The sequence below is a fragment of the Anomaloglossus baeobatrachus genome, chromosome 4 (assembly GCF_048569485.1).
Source record: "Anomaloglossus baeobatrachus isolate aAnoBae1 chromosome 4, aAnoBae1.hap1, whole genome shotgun sequence".
Classification (NCBI taxonomy): Eukaryota; Metazoa; Chordata; class Amphibia; order Anura; family Aromobatidae; genus Anomaloglossus; species Anomaloglossus baeobatrachus.
The window spans coordinates 225673867-225701093 of NC_134356.1; the positions used below are offsets into that span (position 1 = coordinate 225673867).

Consider the following 27227-nt stretch of genomic DNA (forward strand, 5'->3'; position numbering starts at 1 on the left):
CCCAGTGTCAGCCTCCCTCCAGCCTTCCCCCAGTATCAGCCTCCCTCCAGCCTTCCCCCAGTATCAGCCTCTGCCCCCCCCCCGCATGTGCAGATCTCCGGTCTGCATTAGAGACACCCCCACGCTCCTTATGAATCTTCAGCTCTGCGAGCACTTACCTGATCCAGTGCCCGCCGCCATCTTCCTGGCTCACGTGAGTATCCTCTTCTGACACCGGCTTCCTCCGCGGCGGCGTCCACGGCGTCCTGCTGTGAGCTCTGCATGTGACGTCCACACAGCAGAGGACGCAGCACAGAGGAAGGAGCTGATTGGCGCGCGCCTGTAACCCCGGAAGTGCAGGCGCCGGCAGTTCTGGGGTCAATCAGCTCCCTGTGCTTGGCGGCCGCAGTTTGTTTGCATTTGCGTCTTAATTGGCGCGGACACAAATAAATGGAGGTGCGCCTCTCCCCCCTCCGGGGGGGGAATTTTTTATTTTTTTTTTCTGCCAGAAGGTGCCGCCCCCCGCAACCTGCCGCCCCAGGCACCGGACGACGGGTGCTTAATGGTAAATACGGCCCTGTTGGTATGTATTCCAAGTTCTGTAAGCCTAGCAAAAAGAAGGATTTTAGTTGTGCCTCAAACCAGGCTTCCGTAGCAGCCATGGCATCAGAAATGGTGTGAAATTTGGTACCCTTGAGCTGTTTTTTCAGGTTTGGAAACAGATGATAGTCAGAGGGAGCTAGATCTTGTGGTCAACCAGCTTTGCCAGTTTTGCCATGGACGCTTGCGTAGTGTGAGCAGAGGCGTTGTCTTGCAAGAACAAGATTCCATTGGACAGCTTGCCACACCTTTTGGCCTTCAGAGTTGCCTTCAATTGGTCCAAAAGTTCAATTTATTACCTTGCATTGATGGTGGAACCCTTTTGAAGGTAGTCCACTGGCAGCACACCTTCCTTATCCCAGAACACAGACCCTATCACCTTAGTGGCTAATTTTTGCACCCTGAACTTCTTTGGACGAGGAGAACCACTGTGCCTCCACTCTTTTGACTGCGCCTTGTATTCAGGGTCATACAAATAAATCCAGGTCTCATCCATAGTGACCAGTCAATCCAGGAAGTTCTTATCAGTCCGGAAACGCTGACAAATGGACCGGGAAGTTTTCACTCGCTTCTCTGATCTGTTGTCAAACATTTGGGGACCCACTTTGCAGATAGCTTCCTCATATTCAAATGTTCATGGATAATGACACAAACTCATTCACGGGAAATCCCCATGATGTCTGCTATTGCTTTAGCTGAAATTCGTTGAATCTCCAGTATGAGGTTGTGAACAGCATCAACGATCTCCAGAATAACAACCACCCTCGGTCGTCCAGGACGTTCCTCATCGTTGGTACAGAAGTGGCAAGTTTTAGTTTTGTCAGCCCAGTTCTTAGATATGGAACATGAAGGGCACTGACATATCGCCATGAATATCTTTTGCGGACTTTCCTTGCAGAAACAAGAATTTTTTTTATCACTGCTCTGCTCTTGGTTGCTGTGAATATCGCATTAGACTCCGCCATTTTGTTTTCCCAGTGTGTAGAACACTGTTGCCATAAGCAACAAACACAAAATTTTGCAAACATATATTAGACACAAGGCTTTTATGTGATTCGTTACCATAGAAACAAAAAAAGTTCACAAAGCCAAAGACTTATCAGCAGCCCCTCGTATACTGGTATCGGTTTGGTCAGTTACCCAAGCTGTCGTTTTTCTTGACACATTGTATTTTGTTTGTGGTACAGGCAAATCATATCGACCTAACTTTATTTGAAAAAATCTACTTGCCCCCCCTCCTCCCAAAAAAAAGTTTGAATTTTGAAACTTTACATCAGCATCAATTTTCAAACACATTTTTGTGAGGATTATAAAATATTTGAAAGCTAGCAGTAATGTTTTATTTATTTTACAACTAAATCTACAAAACCTATTTTTTTTAATGACCAATTCACTTTTGAAGTGACGTTATGGAGCCTATATGTCCGAAAACCCTGTAACAAGTCACCATTTTAAAAACTGCACCCCTCACATGATTCAAAACCGCATTCAGGAACTTTTTTTTTTTTTTTATCCCTTCACTGGTGCTTCACAGGAAATAATGCAAAGTGGAAAAAAAAAGGTTCTATTAAAATTTTACTTTAGCCTCAAATCTTTTTCCCTAGAGTAAAAGGAGAAGATGGGCCCAAATATTTATTGTGCATTTTTTTTTCCCAGAGTATGCGGAAACCCGTCAGTAACCACTGTTGGGATTGTGAAAGACTGTTCTAGATTTTGAGTGCAATGTCATATTTACAGAGCCTCGGAGGAGCCAAAACAGCAGACACCCAACACAAGTGACCCAATTTTAGTACCAAACCCTCAAGAAATTAATCTGAGGGTGTAGTGAGCCAGCTGGTCCAAATTGCTGTATATTGTGTAGTGAAAGTGATTCTGCCCTCTTATACTGATCTTGTAGTTTGTACATTCTTAAAATAAATATGTGGTTAACATTCATTTTTTTTTTATATAGTGGGGAAAAAGTATTTGATACACTGCCGATTTTGCACGTTTTCCCACCTACAAAGAATGTTGAGGTCTGTAATTTTTTTTATGGTAGGTACACTGCACCTGTGACACAGAATCCCCCAAAAATCCAGAAAATCTCAGTGATTTTTAAATAATTACTTTCCATTTTATTGCATGAATTAAGTATCTGATACAATAGAAAAACAGGACTTAACATTTGGTACAGAAATCTTTGTTTGCAATTACAGAGGTCAGACGTTTCCTGTAGTTCTTGACCACCTTTGCACATAATGCAGCAGGGATTTTGGCCCACTCCTCCAAACAGATCTTCTCCATATATTTCAGGTGTCAGAGCTGTTGCTGGGGAGCATTGAGTTTCAGCTCCCACCAAAGATTTTGTATTAGGATCACAACTGGAGACTAAATAGGCCACTCCAGGATCTTGAAATGCTTCTTACAGAGTCACTCTTTAGTTGCCCTGCCTGTGTGTTTTGGGTCATTGTCATGCTGGATGACCCAGCCACGACCCATCATCAATGCTTTTACTGAGAGAAGGAGATTGTTGGCCAAAATCTTGTGAGACATGACCCCATCCATCCTCTCCTCAATACGGTGCAGTCGTCCTGTTCCCCTTTGCAGAGAAGCACTTCCAAAGTATGATGTTTCCACCCCTCATACTTCAGGGTTGGGATGGTGTTCTTGGGGTTGTACTCATACTTCTTTCTCCAAACACGACGAGTGGAGTTCATACCAAAAAGTTCTATTTTGGTTTCATCTGACCACGTGAACTTCTCCCATGGATCATCCAGATGGTCATTGGCAAAGTTCAAACAGGCCTGGACATTTGCTGGAGTGAGCAGGGGCACCCTGCGTTCCCTGCAGGATTTTAATCCATGACTGCATAGTGTGTTACTAACTGTAATCTTTGAGATGTGTTCCTAGCTCTCTTCAGGCCATTGACCTGGTCTTCCCATGTAGTACTGGGCTGATTCCTGACCTTTCTCAGAATCATCCTTTCCTTTCGTAGCGAAACCTTGTATGGAGCCCCAGACCGAGTAAGATTGACAGTCATCTTGTGTTTCTTCCATTTCCTAATAATTGCGACAACAGTTGTTGCCTTCTCACCAAGCTTCTTGCCTATTGTCCTGTAGCCCATCCCTTGTGCAGGTCTACAGTATTGTCCCTGGTGTCCTTGGACAGCTCTTTGGTCTTAGCCATGGTGAATAGGTTGGAGTGTGATTATGTGGACAGGTGTCTATTATACAGTAAAGTTCAAACAGGTGCAATTAATACAGATAAAGAGTGCAGAGTAGGAGGGCTTCTTATAGAAAAAGTAACAGGTCTGTGAGAGCCAGAATTCTTGCTGGTTGGTAGGTGATCAAATACTTATTTCATGCAATAAAATGCAAATTAACAATTTAAAAATCATAGAATTTGATCTTTTGGATTTTTTTTTTAATTCTGTCTATGACAGTTGAAGTGTACCTACGATACAAAGAATGGAGAGGTCTGTAATTTGTATGTGAGAAAACTTGCAAAATCTGCAGTTTATCAAATACATATTTTCCCCACTGTAGAGCTGTGTTTTCCAAGGGCCCAATTGGGCTTGGCTCTGATCTCATCTTGGTGCGAGCATCTTCACTTGCATTTAAAGACTGAGATGAGGTATATTTGGGGTTTGATGTTAGGTACATTAGGGTATTATGAAGAGAAATGAAAAACAAAAATATTAAGTTAATCATTGTTACAAGCATCTACTGATAAAAAAAAGATACAAACTTCTCCTGATACAGTGGTACCTCGCTTAACGAGTAACCCACTTAACGAGAATATCGCTTAACAAGCAAAGCTTTCTGTAAATTTGTAACCCGCTTTACGAGAAAGCTTTGCTGTGCGAGCGAAAATTCTCACTGCACACACTTCCGGTTTCATGCATCCACCACACTCTGACCCGCACTTGCAGTCCACACAAGCACACACATGCACGCACAAACACACACGCACGCACACACATACAGTATTATGCTCACCTTACCTTCCGTTCCACCGCCGGCCTCATGGTTCTTGTAGTTCCCGGGTACATTGCGACGTCCTCGCGGCGAACTAAAAGACCCAGGAGGCCTGCGATGGAACGGAAGGTAAGGTGAGCATATAATATAACATAATCTGTTTACCTTTCGTTTCATCGCCGGCCTCCTGGGTGCTGTAGTGCGCCGCTGCGCTCCAGTCCACGCTGTGTATCTGCATCCATAGCGACGAGGGAGGAACTTCCTGTCACCGCTAATGAAAGGCAGAGCGCTGGCCAATCAGAGGCAAGCGGCTCTGCCTTTGACGTCAGCGCTCTGGCCGGGAAGTTCCTGCCTCGCCGTTATGGTAACGCGATACACAGCCCGGCCCCGTACCAGAGAACAGCAAGTCCCAGCAGACCGGCGATGGAACGGAAGGTAAGGTGAGCATATAATATGTGCGTGCGCGTGCATGTGAGTTTGTGTGAGTTTGTACGTGTTTGTACGTGTGTGGAATGATAGAATAGGGGACCAGGATGGGACATTTTAGAAGTTGTGGAACGGATTGTCAGCATTGCAATGATTTCCTATGGGAAACCTTGCTCTGCTGAACAAGTACCTTGATTAACAAGCACAGTCCCAGAACGGATTGTTCTCGTTAAGCAAGGTTCCACTGTACAGATATTGACCGAACTATTAGACACAATTTGCTAGAGCTTAGTAATGCATTTTTTGTATTTTAGAACTCTGACTTTGTGTATCTGTATGATTTCTGTTTTTGTTTTTATATTGATGGCCTGTAAGATGATTATATCTTTATTAGTAGCCATCACATGGTTGTATTTACATTTCATTTTGTGAGCATATTTTTCACAAGTGACAGGAAACCTTTCAGCACACACTCCAAACCTAATTTAGAGGCCTCCGTTTAAGAGGTCAAAAATGTATTTTTTGGTTCTGTTAGGCTACAATATACTCTTTAGTGCCACTAAGAAAAAGTATACTGCATATATCCTTAGTTATATGAGCATTGTATGCCTATACAGTGGCAAACCGGGGAAGCCTTCTATTTGAGGTATATGTTGAGAAATTCTCCAGACACACATGATGGAGGTCTTGTGCACCGTTAAGGCCCTGTCACACACAGAGATAAATCTTTGGCAGATCTGTGGTTGCAGTGAAATCATGGACATAATGTTCCATTTGTACACAGCCACAAACCTGGAACTGATTGTCCACAATTTCACTGCAACCACAGATCTGCCAAACATTTATCTCTGTGTGTGACAGGGCCTTTAGGCTTTGTGTGCACGCTGAGTATTTGGTTGCAGAAATTTCTGCACCAAATCTGCATCATTTGGCAGGAAAAGTTTTTTTTTTTGTGCGTTTTCAATTGCATTTTTGCATGTGTTTTTCATGCATTTGGGGTGGAAAAAACGCTAAAAACATTGACACGCTGTAGTTTTTCTGCTGCAAATCTGCAAGGGAAAAAACTTGCACAAAACTTCAGAATTTTCAGTGACTTTGCTGGCATAAGCATTTGCATGCAGTGTTTCCTGACAAAACTATAGTCACACTCAAGAATACATCAAGAATGCATCAACAAATGTGATAACGCACTGTGTGCACATAGCCTAAATTTCTGCATTTTTTTGACAGGAGAAACGCAGCGTCAAAAAAAAACACTAGATGCAGATTTTTCCCATACATTAGTATGGGTAAATCTGCAGCAAATATACTGAAATAATTGATATGCTACACATTTAAATCTGTACCAAATCTGCAAGAAAAAAACTCAACGTGTGCATGAGACTTCAGGATTCTCATTCACTTTGCTGGCATCCGGAAATTCTTCAGGTTGTGTGACAAATCTGCATTGTGTACACACAGTTTAAAGACAAAGCTTAACCTAAAATTTCAAAGTCCTGTCCCTTATGCATTTAAGGGGTTTTCCATGAAAATATCACAAACAAAGTTTATTATTATTACAAAGGCTTGTATATCTATGAAATAAACATAGTTGTTACTCACCCTTCCCATTCCCAGCGCCGACTCTACAACCATTATTGTGTCTGTTTACTGGCTGCAGCGGTAATATCACAACTACAGTGCACATTGCAGTTAACCACTTAAGTTTCACGGGTTCTGCCACCTACATATACTTTTAATAAGATTATATAATAGCAATATGAGTAATATTGTATCATAAAGAATGAAAAAATGTTATGTGATATGTCTAATTGTATATTTTTTAAGACTGAACTCTGGTTAGGTAATATATTTGTAAAATACATTAATGTGCATTACAGAAAACTGTAATCATACATGGAACTTAACTGAACTAATTTTCTTTCTTTTTTAGGCTATTTCTTTGTTTGAATTGCTGAGATACTGCACAGGAGTTTGTCTACAAATAGCAACACATCTGCGAATATCAGTCTTCCGAATCCCTCCTATGCCAGCTGCAGAGCAGGTTCAAAATCAAAAACATAATGATTGACTGCTAAAACAAGTGGAGGAAAAGAAACAATGAGCAATATAATTATTGCATGCTGAGTTTATAGTACTAAACATAAAAATAAGGAATGAATGGGATGCATATTAATTGTCTAATATCTTGACAAGTAGTGCTGTTTAATTAAGCAAAATTTAATTAAAAGTTAATCTTTTTGGGAAATATGCACAATTAGCTTTCCCACATCCATCTTAAACAATATAGAGGATGAATATATTGTTAAAAAAAAATAGTAAATACCTCTCATGTGTAGATTGGTTGCAGCTTCAGTGACCAAATGCACCCAATATGGTGGATTATTTTTGCTTTGGGAATGTGGATTTTTGTTTGCCATTATTTTAGATATTGATGGCACTGTGTAAATCACAGAATACATTTTGCAATTGGCTATAGCTGTTGGTTATTGAGGAAAAGATATTCATAACCTTATACCAAAATCTGTTTCAGTGTACCATTTTGTTGAATCCAAATGGACTTGCTCTTTATTCAATTCATTGCTTTTAATATTTTGACAGTCCCGTGAAATTATTAAGTTTCTTCTCCTCCATATGTGCAGTTCTAAATTTGGGCATTTTATAGTGAGAGGGAATTTGTTTTAACCATTTTATTTATTTAGGAAGTGGCATAATAACGAATTCCTTTTCTGGAAATTTTCTTTTTCGGGGATTCCAGATTCCTATGTGTGACCTAAAATCTTTTCTGGACCAACAGAATTTTTTTTTTCTTTTATATAATCAAAGTTCTGAAATAATTATACAGTATTAATAAACTGGAAAACGATCTTTTTATGAAACCTCTTCGTGCTGTCCATACCTGTGGGCTTTGTGGAGCTGAATAATTTATTTTCATTACAAAAGGAAAAGCAAAAAAATAAGTTTATTAGCCAGAATTGTTAATAAATGTTTTATTAAATATACTGTACGGTGTTTTGCTTCAAATTGTGCACGAACAGATTAACATGTTTATGATGAAATGTGTGACTTAATAATCTCAGATTTGGATTATTCAAAGAAGTGGACATGCATTGTGTAAAAGTAATATGCTCAATATGGTTTTTCTTAATTAAAGGCAAGGATACTTTTTTTAATTTTTTTTATTAATTTTTAAGAATATTTGACACTCACATGTTCACTAGTCATTGGAACCACAGACACAACTGCTAAATTAGTTAAATAGTCAGTCTGAAGAATATCAATAAATATCTAATTAGATGCACCAGATGGTATATTTATATGCAGTAGTTATTAATGTTTCACAGAAAATACATAAGTATAGACTACAGTAATAAAATTAAGGGGTATTATAAGGTTAAAAAGAAAGCTGTTTGACTTTACCTCCCACCCCTCCAGTACAGTGCCACTTTTGGACAGTGGCTATGTCTGGTATTGCAGCAAAGGACCTTTTTTACTTTAAAGGGAGTCTGTCACCAGATTTGGCCTAAAACCTGCAGCCAACACCAATGGGCTCTTATATACAGCATGTTCGTAATGCTGTATATAAGAGCCCAGGCTGCTGTGTAGAAAGTCAAAAACACTTTATAATACTCACCTAATGGGCGGTGTGGTGCAGACCGGTCGGATGGGTGTCTCCGTTCTTCGGTACCGGCGCCTCCTCTTTTGGCCATCTTTGTCTTCCTTCTTCCTGAGCAGGGCAAATCAAAGTACTGTAGTGTGCATGCACGGGACCTTAATGCCGACTAGCGTGGATGACGTAGGACGCGTCATGCACCCAGGCTTCAGAAGGAGGACAAAGATGAGGCGCCGGTACTGGAGAACAGAGAGATCCATCCGACCGGTCTGCACTGCAACGCCCTTAGGTGAGTATTATAAAGTGATTTTTACGTTCTACACAGTGGCCTGTGCTCTTATATACAACATGTTAGAATGCTGTATATAAGAGCCCATTAGTGGTGGCCGCAGATTATAGAGGCCAAATCTGGTGACAGGTTCCCTTTAATATCAAACAAGCCAAAAGCATCACTGTTTATCTGGGAAACATTTTTTTTTTTTTTTTTTTTTACTCTCATAAAACCCTATGGGTGCTTTCACACTGTGTTGTGTCCCCCATTCAGTGGTTCTGTTGGGGCTTACATCCGAACCCCCTTCCCCCCCCCCCCCCCCCCCGCAAAACGGGATTTGGACATATGCGCCGATAGAACCATTGACTACAGTGATGCAGATATGTGCACTATTTTCGGTAGTATACCCCTACTGGAGGCAGAAACCCAGACATAGTAGACTACTTTTGCTTTTACATATACACAACGTTTCACTATTTTTAGATACATAAACTAAACGGAACTTTCTAAATCATGCCTTAAAATGCATTGTGTATTTGGTGGATAATTCTAATATTATATGTTACATAGGTACAAGTTATTCCGTCAGGGATCCATCAGAATAACATTGACTGAAGAGACTTTCGAACACTTGCCATCTCTTGCTGTTGCTGGCAGAAGAAAAAGGACACTTATGTTAATCTATTTTTATACTTATATTTTCATAATAAAGCTTTATGGAAAAAAAAATCAGTGTGAGCAATGTGTCATATCAAAATGATTATTTGACCTTTACTTACAGTGTCCATCAATATTTTTTTTTGTAGCATAGCCATTTCCTTCTTGAGCTCATTTTGAGCACTGTTTAAGAGGTTTTCATTATTTTTTTCTACATCATGAATGCTCTAAAAAAAAAGAAACCGCAGTAAAAATATGTACACATTATGAGGTGGATTTGCTGTGAACTGCATGGAAAATCCGTAGCAAATCCGATATAAGTAAACTAGTTTTCTAAAATTCCGTTGAAACATTAGCAACAAGTCTGCATGAATGTTAAGGTTATTCTCCACATCACAATTTGGTCTTATAACAAATATCCACACATATTTACTCATTTGCGCCTACATAATAACTCAGGTTAACTTTGCCCCAATTAGCAGTACAGCCCTATGGCTCTTTTAAACATCATGTTGCCATTGTCCTAGTGCTTATGGTTGATCATGTGCAGTGCAGTCTCAGCTGGCTTCCAGCAAGCATACTTATATTCTCCATGTCTGGAATGGAGCTGCTTCTTTGAGGAATGATGTCAGGGAAAGAGACATAGCCTCCTTTACTACAGTGCAGAGAGCTCATACCAGGAAGCAGTGGTGTGCGTGTAAATAAAACGGGAGATGTACTGCAGGATGGTGCTGTACATAGAGGGGCTAAAGGAGAGAGGTACTGTAATAACGGGCTGTACAAAGGGGCTGAAAGAGATATACTGCAATATGGGGCTCTCTAGAGTGTTTGGAAGGAGGGATACTGCAGCATGTTTCACTCATGATAAAGGCCTTTCTGCAAATACTGCTTTCTATGTTGCATTAGTAGTATGACCTAGTGTTGATAAATATGGCCGCCCTTTTCTGTGGTATTTTACATCCTATTAAACTTTATTTCTGATGAGATGTCATAATCTGAGGTATATAACAAAGAAGTAATTTTAAGGCAAATGTGCTGTCACAGCAACCATTAGCACCCTGTGATTGCCCTGCAGGGGTTACAGTTGGCTAACCAAGCGAGTGAGATCATTTTGTCAATTTACTTTCATGCTGCTATTACTATTGACAGACTCATCCGATGGGTTCAAGTTCTGAGATTCAAGCTAGCTCAGGTCCCAGCATGCGCAGCAGGAGCTTAGCTGTGCAATACAGCTGGCTGCTACTGCAGATGGCATAAACAGAACTTCTATGCCTCTTCCATACCTGGGACAAAACTATACCCGATTACAGTAAACCATTTGAAATCTGGACTTACAGTTTCGTCCATTTGCGGGAATGGGTTACAGTGAATGGAGTAGATCTGCAGAGCAGCCATATTTTTTTAATCATGAAAAGGGGATTCCTGTCTTATCAAATTGTCCTCTAACCACTGTATTGGAAATATAACCGCTATAGCCAATCATTTTCCACATGAACGACCAATGTGGCACCTCTGCAGATAGTAATTAGCTCCAGCTGTCACGTGTTCTTGTGGCAAAAACAGGGATTGTTCTCCATACTGCCACAATAGAATACAGACTGTTACAAAAAAAAAAATCACTGAAAACCGCAATACATTTATAACTGTTGTGTCAATTGACTTGGCTGCAATAGTCAAGTCTTCCGCTAGAACAAGACTTAAGGAGACTGGTGGGGGATCCAGGCAGCACTGTAAGAGGAGTGGCAGGGGATCAGTGAGATGAGGATTTTATTTTAAAGCCACCAAAATTTGCATTTTTAGAGATGGAAAAAACACCATTTTAAGAGATTGTCAGAATAAAATCACTATTCAAGCAAGCATAAAAGCTTGGTGCACCCATGGCTTGGCCAAGCAGTCCAGTGACCATTGCCACCTACTTATTTTTCATATACCTCTGCCCTTCTCTGGCTCCTGTAAAGTCAAATCTGTCCATAATGAAAAACAAGTAGGTGAAAAGTGCACTGAACTTTTTGGCCACATCAAAGGTGCACTGTGTGCAAAGTGCCTGTGCTTGGTTTTAAAAGTCATTCTTTATTGCCAGATTCACCTTAAAATTGTGGATGCAAAATAGCGATCATATCTGAACTATGTTAAAGTAACAACAGGCTGTGATTACACTTGTTTTAAATTTTCATACTGTCAGACCAATTTAAGGGAATCTGTCACCAGGTTTTTGCCACATAATCTGAGAGCAGCATAATGTAGAGACTGAGATCCTGATTCCAGCAGTGTTTCACTTACTGGGCTACTTCGTGTAGTTTTGATGAAACCACTGATCAATCAGCAGAAAATTATCATTAGAGGACTACTTGGCAATGCTGCCATGTAGTCCAGCATATTCATCAACTCTGTATAACCCTTCCCCCAATACTGACAGCTTTCTGGGTACACTGTATATGGGAAGAAAGCGGCCAGTGCTGTGGGCAGGGTATATAACTCCACATTCAAATAACTGCTACCATGATTCCCCCAAAAATAAGCCCTAGAGAGAATTATTGACCTTTTTGGAGTATGGCTTAAATATAAGCCCTGCCTCAAAAATGAGCCCTAGTTGCTGTTGAATAATGAAGTGTCCATACAGCAGTTAAAAATACAGCTTAACACTTCATTAAAGAAAGCTCACATCACCCCCCCCCCCACAAAAAGAGAGATGACACATCCCGCAATCATACTCGCAAGACCCCGAATGACTCCAGCTGGCAGGTGGCGATGGTGGATGGGATCTCCTACAGTGTTCTCCGTCACTGTCAGTTCCCTCGCTGTTCCACTCACATACACAGATTGGGTCCAGGATACCTCTGCTAACACACACCCGATCGCAGTAACATCACATACAGTACATCCGATCACAGTAACATCACATGAAGTACAGGGAAGTACCAAGCGGAAGGGAAATCCTGTGTCTATAGAAGGTTGAGATGGTGACCCCTGACCAAACCCAACATTGTACCCTGGCTTCCCTAACCACTCTAGATAGGTTCCGCACCTATGCATCAGCAGGATACTTGACCCTGAAGACCCTAGGTAGGGAATGGCTGGGATGAATGCTTAGTCAACCCCCACTAAGCTTTAACCCCATAGCGACGGCCTAACGTCTCAAGACGTCGGAAAAACAGGGTACTTATTCTGTTCCGACGTCTTGAGACGTCAGGCCGGAAAAAGCTTGTAGCGCCCCACAGTGACGAAAAATCTCGGGGGTTTCAGCTACCGGAGGTAGCTGAGACCCCCAAGATTATGAATCGGGGTGTTTTTTTTGGACCCCGTTAATGCGATCGCCGGTATACACCGTATACCGGCGACAACATTAAAAAAAAAAAAATGGCCGGTAAAATTGATTTATTTCTCATCTGACGTGATCAAACATGTCAGATGAGAAATAAATATAATCCTCTAGTGCCCCCAAAGCCCCCGGTACCGGAGAGTCCCCCCACCACCCCTACCCCCCCTCCGGAAAATCCAAGATGGCGCCGACGCGCGCTGAAAACTGCCGCCGCCGTCGGCTCTGCATTCATTTCCCTCCGATCTGAAATGATCAAACATTTCAGATCGGAGGGAAATGTCCTCCCCCTGACCCCTCCTCCGGTACACCGGAGATCTCTGGTCCCCGGAGCCCCCTCCGGTTCTCCAGAGCCGCCTCCCCCCTCTCCCCTCCGGAGCGTGGAAAATGGCGGCCGCATTCATCCAACTCTTTCTGCCGCATGTGACACGTCACATGCGGCAGAAAGTTGTCCCCAGGTCCCCCCGTCACCCCCCCCCAGCCCCCGGTCATACGTTACCTGGCTGCTGGTGCTCCGGCCCCGCGATCACGCCGCCTCCTTCTCTTGAATGCTGGCGGCGCATGCGCAGACAGCGGCTGTCAGCTGGATCCCTGCAAGCAGGGACGCTGACGTCGCTGCTGCAGTAGGCTGCTCCACTGTGGACCGGGGGAGGGTGAGTGCAGTAATCTGCAGACACACTCCTCACATGGAGAGCCTGCTGTTCTAGAAAATGGGGGGTACGTTCTGTGAGCGTGCCCCTCATATTCTAGAATGAGGTTACTGCAGGTCACTCTGCCCTAGGTTGGACCGGGGCAGTGTGAGTGCAGTATTCTCAGATTACTGCACCCACACTGCTCATGGAGAGCTTGCTCTTCCAGAAAATGGGGGATACGTTCCCTGAACGTGGCCCCATATTCTAGAAGATCCAGAGACGGCGTGGGACCTCAAAAATGGATTACAGCGACCGAAATTTATTTATTTACAATAAATTGGTAAAAGAGGAATGTTTCGGGGAGTTTTTTTTCAAATAAATTTTTTTTTTTGTCTTTATTTTTTTCTATTTCTTGACTGGGTTAGTGATGTCGGGTATCTGTTCAGATGCCGTGACATCACTAACCCCAGGGCTTGATGCCAGGTGACATTACAGCTGGTATCAACCCCATATATTACCCCGTCTGCCACCGCACCAGGGCGCGGGATGAGCTGGAGCGAAGCGCCAGGATTGGCGCATCTAATGGATGCGCCACTTCTGGGGCGGCTGCGGCCTGCTATTTTTAGGCTGGGAAGAGTCCAATAACCATGGCTCTTCCCACCCTGAGAATACCAGACCCCAGCTGTCTGCTTCACCTTGGCTGGTGATCTAATTTGGGGGGACCCCACGTTTTTGCTTTTTTTTTAAAAACGCCTGGGGAGCCCTCCAAATTGATCACCAGCCAAGGTGAAGCTGTCAGCTGTGGTTTGCAGGCTACAGCTGTCTGCTTTACCCTAGCTGGCTATCAAAAATAGGGGGGACCCCACGTCGTTTATTTTAATTATTAATTTTTTGGGGGGCTAAATACAAGGCAAGGCACCCTTTAGTGCCACATGAAAGGCACTAAAGGGCGCCAGCTTAGAATATGCAGGGGGTGGGACGTTATATTTGTTTGACATCTATCCATTCATCCATTGTAGCATTTTAGGCTGTGCGCTCACAATCGGGATTTGCAGCGTTTTGGGCGCAGAGTGTTTTCCCTGCGTCCATAACGCTGCATTGTGCAGTAGAAGCACAGTGGAAGGATTTTTAGAAATCCCATGCCCAATGTGCTTGCCCAATGTACTTCTCTTCTCCGCAGCATAAACCGACCTGTGGCGGCAGCTTCCCGAGCCTCAGCATGTCAATTTATGCTGCGGAGACAAGAGTGTTCTCTACAGGTAGCATAGAGCTCCACAGCAGCCTGAACCCAAATCGTGGGCATGGGCAGCTGCGTTCTCCCGTGGACAACACTCACATCTCTGCAGGAGGCTGACACTGTGTACTAGACGTCGTGTCGCTGGATCATGGCCACATAGCCTAAAAGTGAGACATTTGTTGCTACAGCAACATTTTTGTGAAGTACCTGTGGATTCAAAATGCTTACTATACTCCTGAATAAAATCCAGTTTCCAAAATGGAGTCACTTGTGGGGGGTTTCTAATGTATAGGTACCCAAGGGGCCCTGCAAATGTGACATGGTGCCCGCAATTTATCTCAACTTTTCCAGAATTCAAATGGTGCTCCTTCCATTCCAAGCCCTCCCATTTATCCAAACAGAGGTTTTTGGCCACATGTGGGGTATCCCTGTGCTCATAAGACATTGGATAACAACCTGTTGGGTCCACGGTTTGTTGTTGTCTCTTGAAAAAGTGAGAAATTTGATGCTGAAGCAACATTTTTGTGAAAAAAATGAAAATTTTCAATATGGCAACCTAAGCTTATCAAAATCTGTGAAGTATTCGTGGATTCAAACTGCTCACTATACACCTAGATAAAAGCCTTGAGGTGTCTTGTTTCCAGAATGGAGTCACTTGTGGGGGACAGCCACTGTTTAGGCACCTCAGGGGCTCTCCAAATGCAACCTGGCGTCCGCTATTGATTCCAGCCAATTTTGCAGTCAAATGGCACTCCTTCCCTTCCGAGCCCTGCTGTGCACCCAAACAGTTGATTTCCACCACATATAAGGTATCGCCAAACTCAGGAGAAATTGCACAATAAATGTTATGCTGAATATTTTCCTTTTACTCTTGTAAAAAAAAAAGCTACCTGGTTGAAATAACAATTTTGTGGTAAAATTTTATTTTTTTTTTTTCATGGCTCAACGTTATAAAATTCTGTGAAGCACCTGGGGGTTCAGGGTACTCACCAAACATCTAGATAAATTCCTTGAGGGGCCTAGTTTCCAAAATGGGGTCACTTGTGCGGGGTTTCTGCTGTTTAGGTACCTTAGGGGTCCTCCAAATGTGACATGGTGCCCGCAATCTTTTTCAGCCAAATTTCCTTTCCAAAATTCAAATATTGCCCCTTTCGTTCCAAGCCCTCCCATTTGTCCAAACAAAGGTTTCAGACCACATGTGAGGTATCACCGCGCTCATAAAAAAGTGGTTAACAAACCTTGTGGTCAAATTTTTGGAATTACCTCTTGAAAAAGTGAGAAAATTGATGCTAAAGCAACATTTTTGAGAAAATTATTAAAATTTTCAATATGACAACGTAACGTTAACAAAATCTGTGAAGTACCTGTGGATCTAAAATGCTCACTATACCCCTAGATAGAATCCTTGAGGGGTCTAGTTTCCAAAATGGTGTCACTTGTGAGGGATTTCTTCTGTTTAGGTACCTTAGCGGACCTGTAAATGCAACATGGTGCCCGCAATCTATTTCAGCCAAATTTGCTTTCCAAAATTCAAATATTGCTCCTTCTGTTCCGAGCCCTCCCATTTGTCCAAACAGAGGTTTCTGATCACATGTGGGGTATCGGCGTGCTCATAAGAAAGTGGGGAACAAGTTTTGGGGTCCATTTTGTTGTGTTATTTCTTCTAAAAGTGAATAAATTTGGGTTAGAGCAACATTTTTAGGTAAAATTTAATTTTTGCTTTTTTTCATTCCACATTGCTTTTGTTCATGTGAAGCACCTGAAGGGTTAATAAACTTCTTGAACGTGGTTTTGAGTACTTTGGGGGGTGCAGTTTTTAGAATGGTGTCACTTTTGGGTATTTTCTATCATCTAGGCCTCTCAAAGTCACTTCAAATGTGATGTGGTCCCTAAAAAAATGGTTTTGTAAATTTTGATGTAAAAATGAGAAATCGCTGATAAACTTTGAACCCCTCTAACTTCCTAACAAAAAAAAATTTTGTTTCCAAAATTGGTCTGATGTAAAGTAGATAAGTGGGAAATGTTATTTATTAACTATTTTGTGTCACAGAAATCTCTGGTTTAACGGTATAAAAATTCAAAAGTTGAAAATTGCAAAATTTTCAAAATTTTTGCCAATATTCAATTTTTTTCATAAATAAACGCAAAAAATATTGTCCTAAATTTGGTACTAACATGAAGTCCAATATGTGACGAAAAAACAGTCTCAGAATCACCGGGATCCGTTGAAGCGTTCTAGAGTTATAACCTCATAAAGTGACACTGGTCAGAATTGCAAAATTTGGTCTGGTCATTAAGGTGAAAATTAGCTCCGTCACTAAGGGGTTAAAACCACACACAAGGAATACACACAGTAAACTTATCTCCAGATAACTCAGAGAGAGGAACTACAAAAAACAACGTTTCTCCAGATGAATACAAGCCGATTGCTTGCATTCAAGACTTGTAAAGAGTTGTTAAACCTATCACCAGCAAAGAGTAAAGGTCCAGTCACACTAAGCAACTTACCAGCGATCCCAACAACGATAGGGATCGCTGGTAAGTTGCTAGGAGGTTGCTGGTGAGCTGTCACACTGCGACGCTCCAGCGATCCCACCAGCAACCTGACCTGGCAGGGATCGCTGGAGCGTGGCTACACGAGTTGCTGGTGAGCTCACCAGCAACCAGTGACCAGCCCCCAGTCTCCTAGTTACAGCACACATCAGGTTAATTAACCCGATGTGTGCTGCAGCTAAATGTGCACAGAGCAGGGAGCAGCGCACACTGAGCGCTGGCTCCTTGCTCTCCTAGTTACAGCACACATCAGGTTAATTGCCTGATGTGTGCTGCAGCTAAATGTGCACAGAGCAGGGAGCAGCGCACACTGCTTAGTGCTGGCTCCTTGCTCTCCTAGTTACAGCACACATCGGGTTAATTACCTGATGTGTGCAGCTAGCTACATGTGCACAGAGCAGGAGCCGGCACTGGCAGTGAGAGCGGGGGAGGCTGGTATCAAAGGTAAATATCGGGTAACCAAGGACAGGGCTTCTTGGTTACCCGATGTTTACATTAGTTACCAGCCTCAGCAGAAGCTGGCTCCCTGCTCACTGCACATTAGTTGTTGCTGTCTCGCTGTCACACACAGCGATCTGTGCTTCACAGCAGGACAGCAACAACTAAAAAATGGCCCAGGACATTCAGCAACAACCAACGACCTCACAGCAGGGGCCAGGTTGTTGCTGGATGTCACACACAGCAACATCGCTAGCAACGTCACAAAAGTTGTTCGTTACCAGCGATGTTGCTAGCGATGTTGCTTAGTGTGACGGGGCCTTAAGGGTACCGTCACACATAACCAGATCGCTAGCGAGATCGCAGCTGAGTCACGGTTTCTGTGACGCAGTAGCGATCCCGTTAGCGATCTTATGTGTGACATCTACCAGCTATCAGGCCCCTGCTGTGAGATCTCTAGTCCTTGCAGAATGGTCCAGGCCATTTTCTTCAAAGGCGATGTCCTGCTGGGCAGGACACATCGCTGTGTTTGACTGTGTGACAGGGTCACAGAGACTGCTGAGATCGTTATACAGGTCGCTACTGCGACCTGTATCGTTCCTGCATCATTGGTAAGGTCTGACTGTGTAACATCTCACCAGCGACCTCCCAGCGATCCCTATCAGGTCGCATCAGTTTCGGGATCGCCGGTAAGTCGTTGTGTGTGACTGGGCCTTAAGGGGGCATGAGAGTATTTAAAGACACAAAGGGGAAGTGCTAATGATTAACAGCTGTAAAGGTGAGGAAATCTGAACTTTACAAATGAGAAAGGGATTAACCCTAAGCAGGAAAAAAGGGAATGTCAGAGAGCACCTTGTGTAGTCAAACGCTGCAACCTTCTACAGCCAGACACTACAGGACTGTCTGTCAAGCATGACACACACATCTGGACACAGTAACATCACACACACGGTGATACTGTACTACTTCTGACTGGCAGGGAGACTTGGGACACTTTGGAATGCAATGACCTGCAGTGGAATGTGAATTTTGTTGTCCAAAAGTCAAATAATGCTCCTTCCCTTCTGAGCTGTGCCATGCACCCAAACAGTAGTATTCCACCCACATATGGAGTATCCTTCTCTCAGGAGAAACTGCACAACAAATTATACAGTTCATTTTCTTCTGTTAACCTTATAAAAATGGAAAATTTGAGGCTAAAGCAACATTTTTGTGGGAAAAAGTAACTTTCTTTTCACTTTGCATTAATACCTGTAGCACTAAACTGTTAATACGTTTTTTCAATATGGTTTTGAGCACTTTGAGGGGTTCAGTTTTTAAAATGATGTTACTTGTGGGTATTTTTTGTCATATAGGCCCCACAAAGTCACTTTAAATGTGATGTGTTGTCCCTAAAAAAAAAAAAAAAAAAAAAAAAAAAATTGGTTTAGTAAATTTTGTTGGAAATGTGAGAAATTGCTGAGTTTATAACCCTAAGTTCCTAACAAAAAAAAGAAAATGTTTCAAGAATGGTGCTGATGTAACGTAGGCATAGGAAATATTATTTATTAACTATCTTGTGTGATATAACTTTCTTGTTTAAGGGCATGGAAATTAAGTTTTAAAATTGCGAAATTTAAAAAACTTTCACCCAAATTCTGATATTTTCACAAATGGAAGACATTTCAAGGTAATTTTACCACCAACATGAAGTACAGTGGTGCTTGTAAAAACATATTTTTGCAATTAAAATTTTTGCTGTTCTTGAAATATTAACTTTTTTTTTCTCCCCTCACCCTCCAAAACAGCACTACAGGAGGTTACCTCGCTCCCTTAATAAGGACAGGAACCACAAAGGTTAACTTGCCCCTTCCCTTCTAATATACTCACTATTTTTCCTGTCCCTAGGGTCAGGAAGAGGTTTCTTGGAGTACTGTGGCTGATGAGCAGCCAATTTAATTTTTCCTTTTTTTAAATAGCCAGACAACACTACCTTCTTTCTCAACATGGAACTGCACCATACAACTGCGCCTAGGGGCAATGCTGAATGGTGGAAGTCTGAGGTCCTCACGAAGCTCCCCAGCTTCTATCCTCTTCCATTCCATGCCAGCGTACAGTGCGGGGGAAGGGGTGAGAGGGAGCAAAGTATCGACAAAAGGAGAGCGTCAATTGCCTTCAATGTCTCCTTCTCCATGTGGAATCTCGTCAGGATTATTCCTGAAGGAGAGGAGTCGTATCTGAGAAATCTGCATGGTGGACCTGCCAGAGTGGCCCTCCACACCAAGGCTCCCCATTTCTCCGCCAAGATGGATCACCGCTCACCATGCCAGGAAAAACAAGAACAAGACCCCCGTAGCGCTCCTTGGAGGACACTTGAGGTTCCTGGGACATGTGAGACACGTTAAGTCAACAGTGCTTTAACACCTATATGTTTGTGTCTTCTCCAATTAGATGGACTCACAGTTATGTTACATTCGAAGAAGTAGCTGGTTAGGGTTCAATCTGCTGATAACACAAAGTTCTCTGCCTGTTACTGGGGTTCAGTTATTTGTTTCTAGTGGGAAATGTTGACTATGGAGGTCAATGAGGGGAATCCTCATACACAATCTTTTATAAGTTTTGAATTCTGGAGATATGCTTACCAGCGTTATATGCTTTTCCCTTTTTCACTGACATAACGAAGACATTACTATTTTCTTTTATTTTTTGTACCTTTTTTTTTTTTTCCCCCTTTTTTCTCTTCACTCGAAAGGAGGGGGGAGGAAAGAGGGAGGGAATTATTACATAGAATTATTACTCTTGTGGTGGGTGTGGGGGGGCCACTTCAGCTCTTGGTTTCCACACTTCCTCACTGGGTGCAAAAGTGGCTACGGTATACGCCATAGTGTCTTAGCACTTATGATTTTCGGGGCTTTTTCCCTTTCACTTTGCCCTGCTCTACTATTTTTTTCCTGCTTATCTGTATTCTTCTCTTGACTCCTCCTTACTACCGTATCTTTCTCCTGTTTGAGATGGCTGACTCCGGGGTGTCCTGGTTTTTCCCGACTTCCTCTAGATTATGGATAATTTAAAAATTTGCTCATATAACGTGAGGGGTCTGAATGTGCCTGAGAAGAGACGTCAAATACTCTTCTTAAGTCATAAGCAAAAAGTAGAGATTTTACTACTGCAAGAAACTCATTTTCGGGCAGATTCGATCCCTAAGATGGAAACCAGAAACTATCCAAAATGGTTCCACAGCACAAATCCAGAGTCTAAAGGCCCTGTCACACATAGAGATAAATCTGCGGCAGATCTGTGGTTGCAGTGAAATTGTGGACAATCAGTGCCAGGTTTGTGGCTGTGTACAAATGGAGCAATATGTCCATGATTTCACTGCAACCACAGATCTGCCAAAGATTTATCTCTGTGTGTGACGGGGCCTTAAGTCCAAGGGAGTATCAGTAGCTTTCCACAGATCTTTAACTCCTGAAGTTCTGAAATCTCTCATTGATCCGGCAGGTCGCTACATTTTCCTCCAGGTGTCATGGGTGGCCACCAGATTTGTGATTACAAACATACAGCTCGAACCATAGTCAGAAGAAATTCTACCTGGACTATCTCCGTGTTCTCGAAGAGTTTGCTGGCCCTTCTCCTGTAATTATGGGGGGAGACTTCAACGACCCTTTGAACCCCCTTCTGGACGTCTCCTCGGGTAGGTCCTCATACCCCCTATCTTTTGGTACAAGCCTTAGAGCACTGACGCACAGCATGAGACTGGTGGAGGCATGGAGGACTCTTCACCCCGACGTTAGGTATTGTACCTATTTTTCATCTGTTCACCAAGCTTACAGCAGAATATATTATTTCTTTATTTCTCATTCCCTAATGGATTTGCAGGTGGAGGCGGAGATAGGGTCAATCCTACGGTCTGATCATCCGCCCGTATACCTATGCATAAACCTTGGCTCTCGAGGAAGAGCGGGTTTGACCTGGCGCTTAAATGAGAACCTACTGCGAGATACCATGTGTCAAGCGGAGGTTACTCAGGCCATACAGAACTTCGCAGCAGACCATAGGGGTGACCCATCTTCACCTTCAATTAAATGGGAGGCGTTAAAATGTGTTATAAGAGGGATCTTTGTATCCCATCGAGCACGTCTTAAAAGAGAAAGGGCAGAAGAAATAAAATCCCTACTATCATCAATAGCATGTTTAGAAAAACAACATAAACAACACTAGTCACCTTTACCATATAGTCCGCTATCTACGGAGCACCAAAAACTCCTGAGCATCCTGGACCAAAAGTCTCAATCTTTACGGGACAGATTGAGGAGTAGGTTTTATCATACGGGCGACAAGAGTGGTAAATTGTCAAGAGCGCTCCACCCAAGGATTGCTTCTACATACATTCCATGTGTCAAAAATGTGTTGGGAACCAAAATACACAACACACAGGAAATTGTGACTAGCCTCACCTCATATTATGAATCCTTATACAACATAAAGGGCCACTATGCAGACCTATCAGCACACCAAACAAGGCAAAAAATTGAAGCTTATCTCCATTCACATCAACTCCCTCCTTTACCAGCAGAAACATTGTCTGACATGGAGGACAGCTTTGCCCTGGAGGAGATAACCACCATCATAAAAGATGCAAAAAGGGCAAAAGCCCTGGCCCAGACGGTTTTACTGCCGGCTTTTATAAAAAAAAATTCAGATCTCTTAAGCCCGATGTTTCTCAATATGTGTAATTTCATTTCTACTGGAGGCTCGTTCCCTCCACAGGCTCTTAGGGCCCATATAACGGTTATTCATAAACCTGGGAAGGATCCCCTCCTTTGCAGTAGTTCTCGCCCGATTTCTCTTATCAACACAGACATCAAATTGTATGCTAAATTGATTGCGAACAGCCTGCGGTCACTTCTCCCAATGCTCATTAATCCGGACCAGATGGGATTTGTCCCGGGCAGGGAGGCGAGCGATAATATCATTAAGACTGTCTCGTTGGTCGACTGGTCGAAGAGGAGGAGCGTCCCTATGTGCACCCTCTCGATTGACGCCAAAAAGGCCTTCGACAGGGTGCATTGGGAGTTTATGTTCCTGGGCTCTGAGGAGCGTGGGTCTGGGGGAGGGGATGCTTAATAGAATCTCAGCTCTATATGCCTCTCCGACCGCACAAGTCAAAATAAACGGGACTTTATCACACCTTTTCTACATCCGTAATGGAACCAGGCAGGGGTGCCCACTATCTCCGTTGCTATATGTCCTAACCATGGAGTTCCTCACAGAGGCGATCAGATCTAACCCTGCCATAAGAGGGGTAGCTGTTGGAACTGGTGAGCATAAGTTGTCTTTCTTTGCGGATGATCTACTCCTATAGATTACATCCCCATTACCAGTATCCCGAACTTGATCTTGAGTTTGCTAGGTTTGGACATCTCAGCAATTTTAAGATCAACTCACATAAATCAGAAATACTCAATATATCTCTGCCTTCTGGGCTTGTGACACAATTACGTGCCTCCTTTCCATACAAATGGAGTACGGACTCACTTACTTAGGCATCAAACTTTCTGGAGATTTAACCCCATAGCGACGGCCTAACGTCTCAAGACGTCGGAAAAACAGGGTACTTATTCTGTTCCGACGTCTTGAGACGTCAGGCCGGAAAAAGCTTGTAGCGCCCCCCAGTGACGAAAAATCTCGGGGGTTTCAGCTACCGGAGGTAGCTGAGACCCCCAAGATTATGAATCGGGGTGTTTTTTTTGGACCCCGTTAATGCGATCGCCGGTATACACCGTATACCGGCGACAACATTAAAAAAAAAAAAATGGCCGGTAAAATTGATTTATTTCTCATCTGACGTGATCAAACATGTCAGATGAGAAATAAATATAATCCTCTAGTGCCCCCAAAGCCCCCGGTACCGGAGAGTCCCCCCACCACCCCTACCCCCCCTCCGGAAAATCCAAGATGGCGCCGACGCGCGCTGAAAACTGCCGCCGCCGCCGGCTCTATATTCATTTCCCTCCGATCTGAAATGATCAAACATTTCAGATCGGAGGGAAATGTCCTCCCCCTGACCCCTCCTCCGGTACACCGGAGATCTCTGGTCCCCGGAGCCCCCTCCGGTTCTCCAGAGCCGCCTCCCCCCTCCCCCCTCCGGAGCGTGGAAAATGGCGGCCGCATTCATCCTACTCTTTCTGCCGCATGTGACACGTCACATGCGGCAGAAAGTTGTCCCCAGGTCCCCCCGTCACCCTCCGTCACCCCCCCCCCCCAGCCCCCCCAGCCCCCGGTCATACGTTACCTGTCTGCTGGTGCTCCGGCCCCGCGATCACGCCGCCTCCTTCTCTTGAATGCTGGCGGCGCATGCGCAGACAGCGGCTGTCAGCTGGATCCCTGCAAGCAGGGATCCTGCTGACGTCGCTGATGCACAGGCTCCACTGTGGACCGGGGGAGGGTGAGTGCAGTGATCTGCAGCCACACTCCTCACATGGAGAGGCTGCTGTTCCAGAAAATGGGGGGTACGTTCTGTGAGCGTGCCCCTCATATTCTGGAATGAGGTTACTGCAGGTCACTCTGCCCTAGGTTGGACCGGGGCAGTGTGAGTGCAGTATTCTCAGATTACTGCACCCACACTGCTCATGGAGAGCTTGCTCTTCCAGAAAATGGGGGATACGTTCCCTGAACGTGCCCCCCATATTCTAGAAGATCCAGAGATGGCGTGGGACCTCAAAAATGGATTACAGCGACCGAAATTTATTTATTTACAATAAATTGGTAAAAGAGGAATGTTTCGGGGAGTTTTTTTTCAAATAAATTTTTTTTTTTGTCTTTATTTTTTTCTATTTCTTGACTGGGTTAGTGATGTCGGGTATCTGTTCAGATGCCGTGACATCACTAACCCCAGGGCTTGATGCCAGGTGACATTACAGCTGGTATCAACCCCATATATTACCCCGTCTGCCACCGCACCAGGGCGCGGGATGAGCTGGAGCGAAGCGCCAGGATTGGCGCATCTAATGGATGCGCCACTTCTGGGGCGGCTGCGGCCTGCTATTTTTAGGCTGGGAAGAGTCCAATAACCATGGCTCTTCCCACCCTGAGAATACCAGACCCCAGCTGTCTGCTTCACCTTGGCTGGTGATCTAATTTGGGGGGACCCCACGTTTTTTTTTTTTTTTTAAAAAACGCCTGGGGAGCCCTCCAAATTGATCACCAGCCAAGGTGAAGCTGTCAGCTGTGGTTTGCAGGCTACAGCTGTCTGCTTTACCCTAGCTGGCTATCAAAAATAGGGGGGACCCCACGTCGTTTATTTTAATTAATTTTTTGGGGGGCTAAATACAAGGCTAGGCACCCTTTAGTGCCACATGAAAGGCACTAAAGGGCGCCAGCTTAGAATATGCAGGGGGTGGGACGTTATATTTGTTTGACATCTATCCATTCATCCATTGTAGCATTTTAGGCTGTGTGCCCACGATCAGGGTTTGCAGCGTTTTGGGCGCAGAGTGTTTTCCCTGCGTCCATAACGCTGCATTGTGCAGTAGAAGCACAGTGGAAGGATTTTTAGAAATCCCATGCCCAATGTGCTTGCCCAATGTACTTCTCTTCTCCGCAGCATAAACCGACCTGTGGCGCAGCTTCCCGAGCCTCAGCATGTCAATTTATGCTGCGGAGATGAGTGTTCTCTGCAGGTAGCATAGAGCTCCACAGCGGCCTGAACCAAAATCGTGGGCATGGGCAGCTGCGTTCTCCCGTGGACAACACTCACATCTCTGCAGGAGGCTGACACTGTGTACTAGACGCCGTGTCGCTGGATCATGGCCACATAGCCTAAAAGTGAGACATTTGTTGCTACAGCAACATTTTTGTGAAGTACCTGTGGATTCAAAATGCTACTATACTCCTGAATAAAATCCAGTTTCCAAAATGGAGTCACTTGTGGGGGGTTTCGAATGTATAGGTACCCAAGGGGCCCTGCAAATGTGACATGGTGCCCGCAATTTATCTCAACTTTTCCAGAATTCAAATGGTGCTCCTTCCATTCCAAGCCCTCCCATTTATCCAAACAGAGGTTTTTGGCCACATGTGGGGTATCCCTGTGCTCATAAGACATTGGATAACAACCTGCTGGGTCCACGGTTTGTTGTTGTCTCTTGAAAAAGTGAGAAATTTGATGCTGAAGCAACATTTTTGTGAAAAAAATGAAAATTTTCAATATGGCAACCTAAGCTTATCAAAATCTGTGAAGTATTCGTGGATTCAAACTGCTCACTATACACCTAGATAAAAGCCTTGAGGTGTCTTGTTTCCAGAATGGAGTCACTTGTGGGGGACAGCCACTGTTTAGGCACCTCAGGGGCTCTCCAAATGCAACCTGGCGTCCGCTATTGATTCCAGCCAATTTTGCAGTCAAATGGCACTCCTTCCCTTCCGAGCCCTGCTGTGCACCCAAACAGTTGATTTCCACCTCATATAAGGTATCGCCAAACTCAGGAGAAATTGCACAATAAATGTTATGCTGAATATTTTCCTTTTACTCTTGTAAAAAAAAAAGCTACCTGGTTGAAATAACAATTTTGTGGTAAAATTTTATTTTTTTTTTTCATGGCTCAACGTTATAAAATTCTGTGAAGCACCTGGGGGTTCAGGGTACTCACCAAACATCTAGATAAATTCCTTGAGGGGCCTAGTTTCCAAAATGGGGTCACTTGTGCGGGGTTTCTGCTGTTTAGGTACCTTAGGGGTCCTCCAAATGTGACATGGTGCCCGCAATCTTTTTCAGCCAAATTTCCTTTCCAAAATTCAAATATTGCCCCTTTCGTTCCAAGCCCTCCCATTTGTCCAAACAAAGGTTTCAGACCACATGTGAGGTATCACCGCGCTCATAAAAAAGTGGTTAACAAACCTTGAGGTCAAATTTTTGGAATTACCTCTTGAAAAAGTGAGAAAATTGATGCTAAAGCAACATTTTTGAGAAAATTATTAAAATTTTCAATATGACAACGTAACGTTAACAAAATCTGTGAAGTACCTGTGGATCTAAAATGCTCACTATACCCCTAGATAGAATCCTTGAGGGGTCTAGTTTCCAAAATGGTGTCACTTGTGAGGGATTTCTTCTGTTTAGGTACCTTAGCGGACCTGTAAATGCAACATGGTGCCCGCAATCTCTTTCAGCCAAATTTGCTTTCCAAAATTCAAATATTGCTCCTTCTGTTCCGAGCCCTCCCATTTGTCCAAACAGAGGTTTCTGATCACATGTGGGGTATTGACGCGTTCATAAGAAAGTGGGGAACAAGTTTTGGGGTCCATTTTGTTGTGTTATTTCTTCTAAAAGTGAATAAATTTGGGTTAGAGCAACATTTTTAGGTAAAATTTAATTTTTGCTTTTTTTTCATTCCACATTGCTTTTGTTCATGTGAAGCACCTGAAGGGTTAATAAACTTCTTGAACGTGGTTTTGAGTACTTTGGGGGGTGCAGTTTTTAGAATGGTGTCACTTTTGGGTATTTTCTATCATCTAGGCCTCTCAAAGTCACTTCAAATGTGATGTGGTCCCTAAAAAAATGGTTTTGTAAAT

General features: G+C 43.5%; 2 protein-coding genes across 2 annotated transcripts in view; one reads left to right on the forward strand and one right to left on the reverse strand.

The window, feature by feature from the left end:
• CHPT1 (choline phosphotransferase 1) overlaps window positions 1-9561 on the forward strand; it is a 70129-nt gene extending 60568 nt beyond the window's left edge. The window contains exons 8-9 of the mRNA XM_075344706.1: window positions 6895-7005; window positions 9416-9561. Of these exons, the coding sequence (XP_075200821.1) occupies window positions 6895-7005; window positions 9416-9460 (156 nt within the window). The 3' untranslated portion in view covers window positions 9461-9561. The remainder of the gene's footprint in view (window positions 1-6894; window positions 7006-9415) is intronic.
• SYCP3 (synaptonemal complex protein 3) overlaps window positions 9161-27227 on the reverse strand; it is a 172722-nt gene continuing 154655 nt past the window's right edge. Inside the window, exons 8-9 of the mRNA XM_075344707.1 lie at window positions 9625-9729; window positions 9161-9495 (exon numbers count right to left, since the gene is read on the reverse strand). Of these exons, the coding sequence (XP_075200822.1) occupies window positions 9442-9495; window positions 9625-9729 (159 nt within the window). The 3' untranslated portion in view covers window positions 9161-9441. The remainder of the gene's footprint in view (window positions 9496-9624; window positions 9730-27227) is intronic.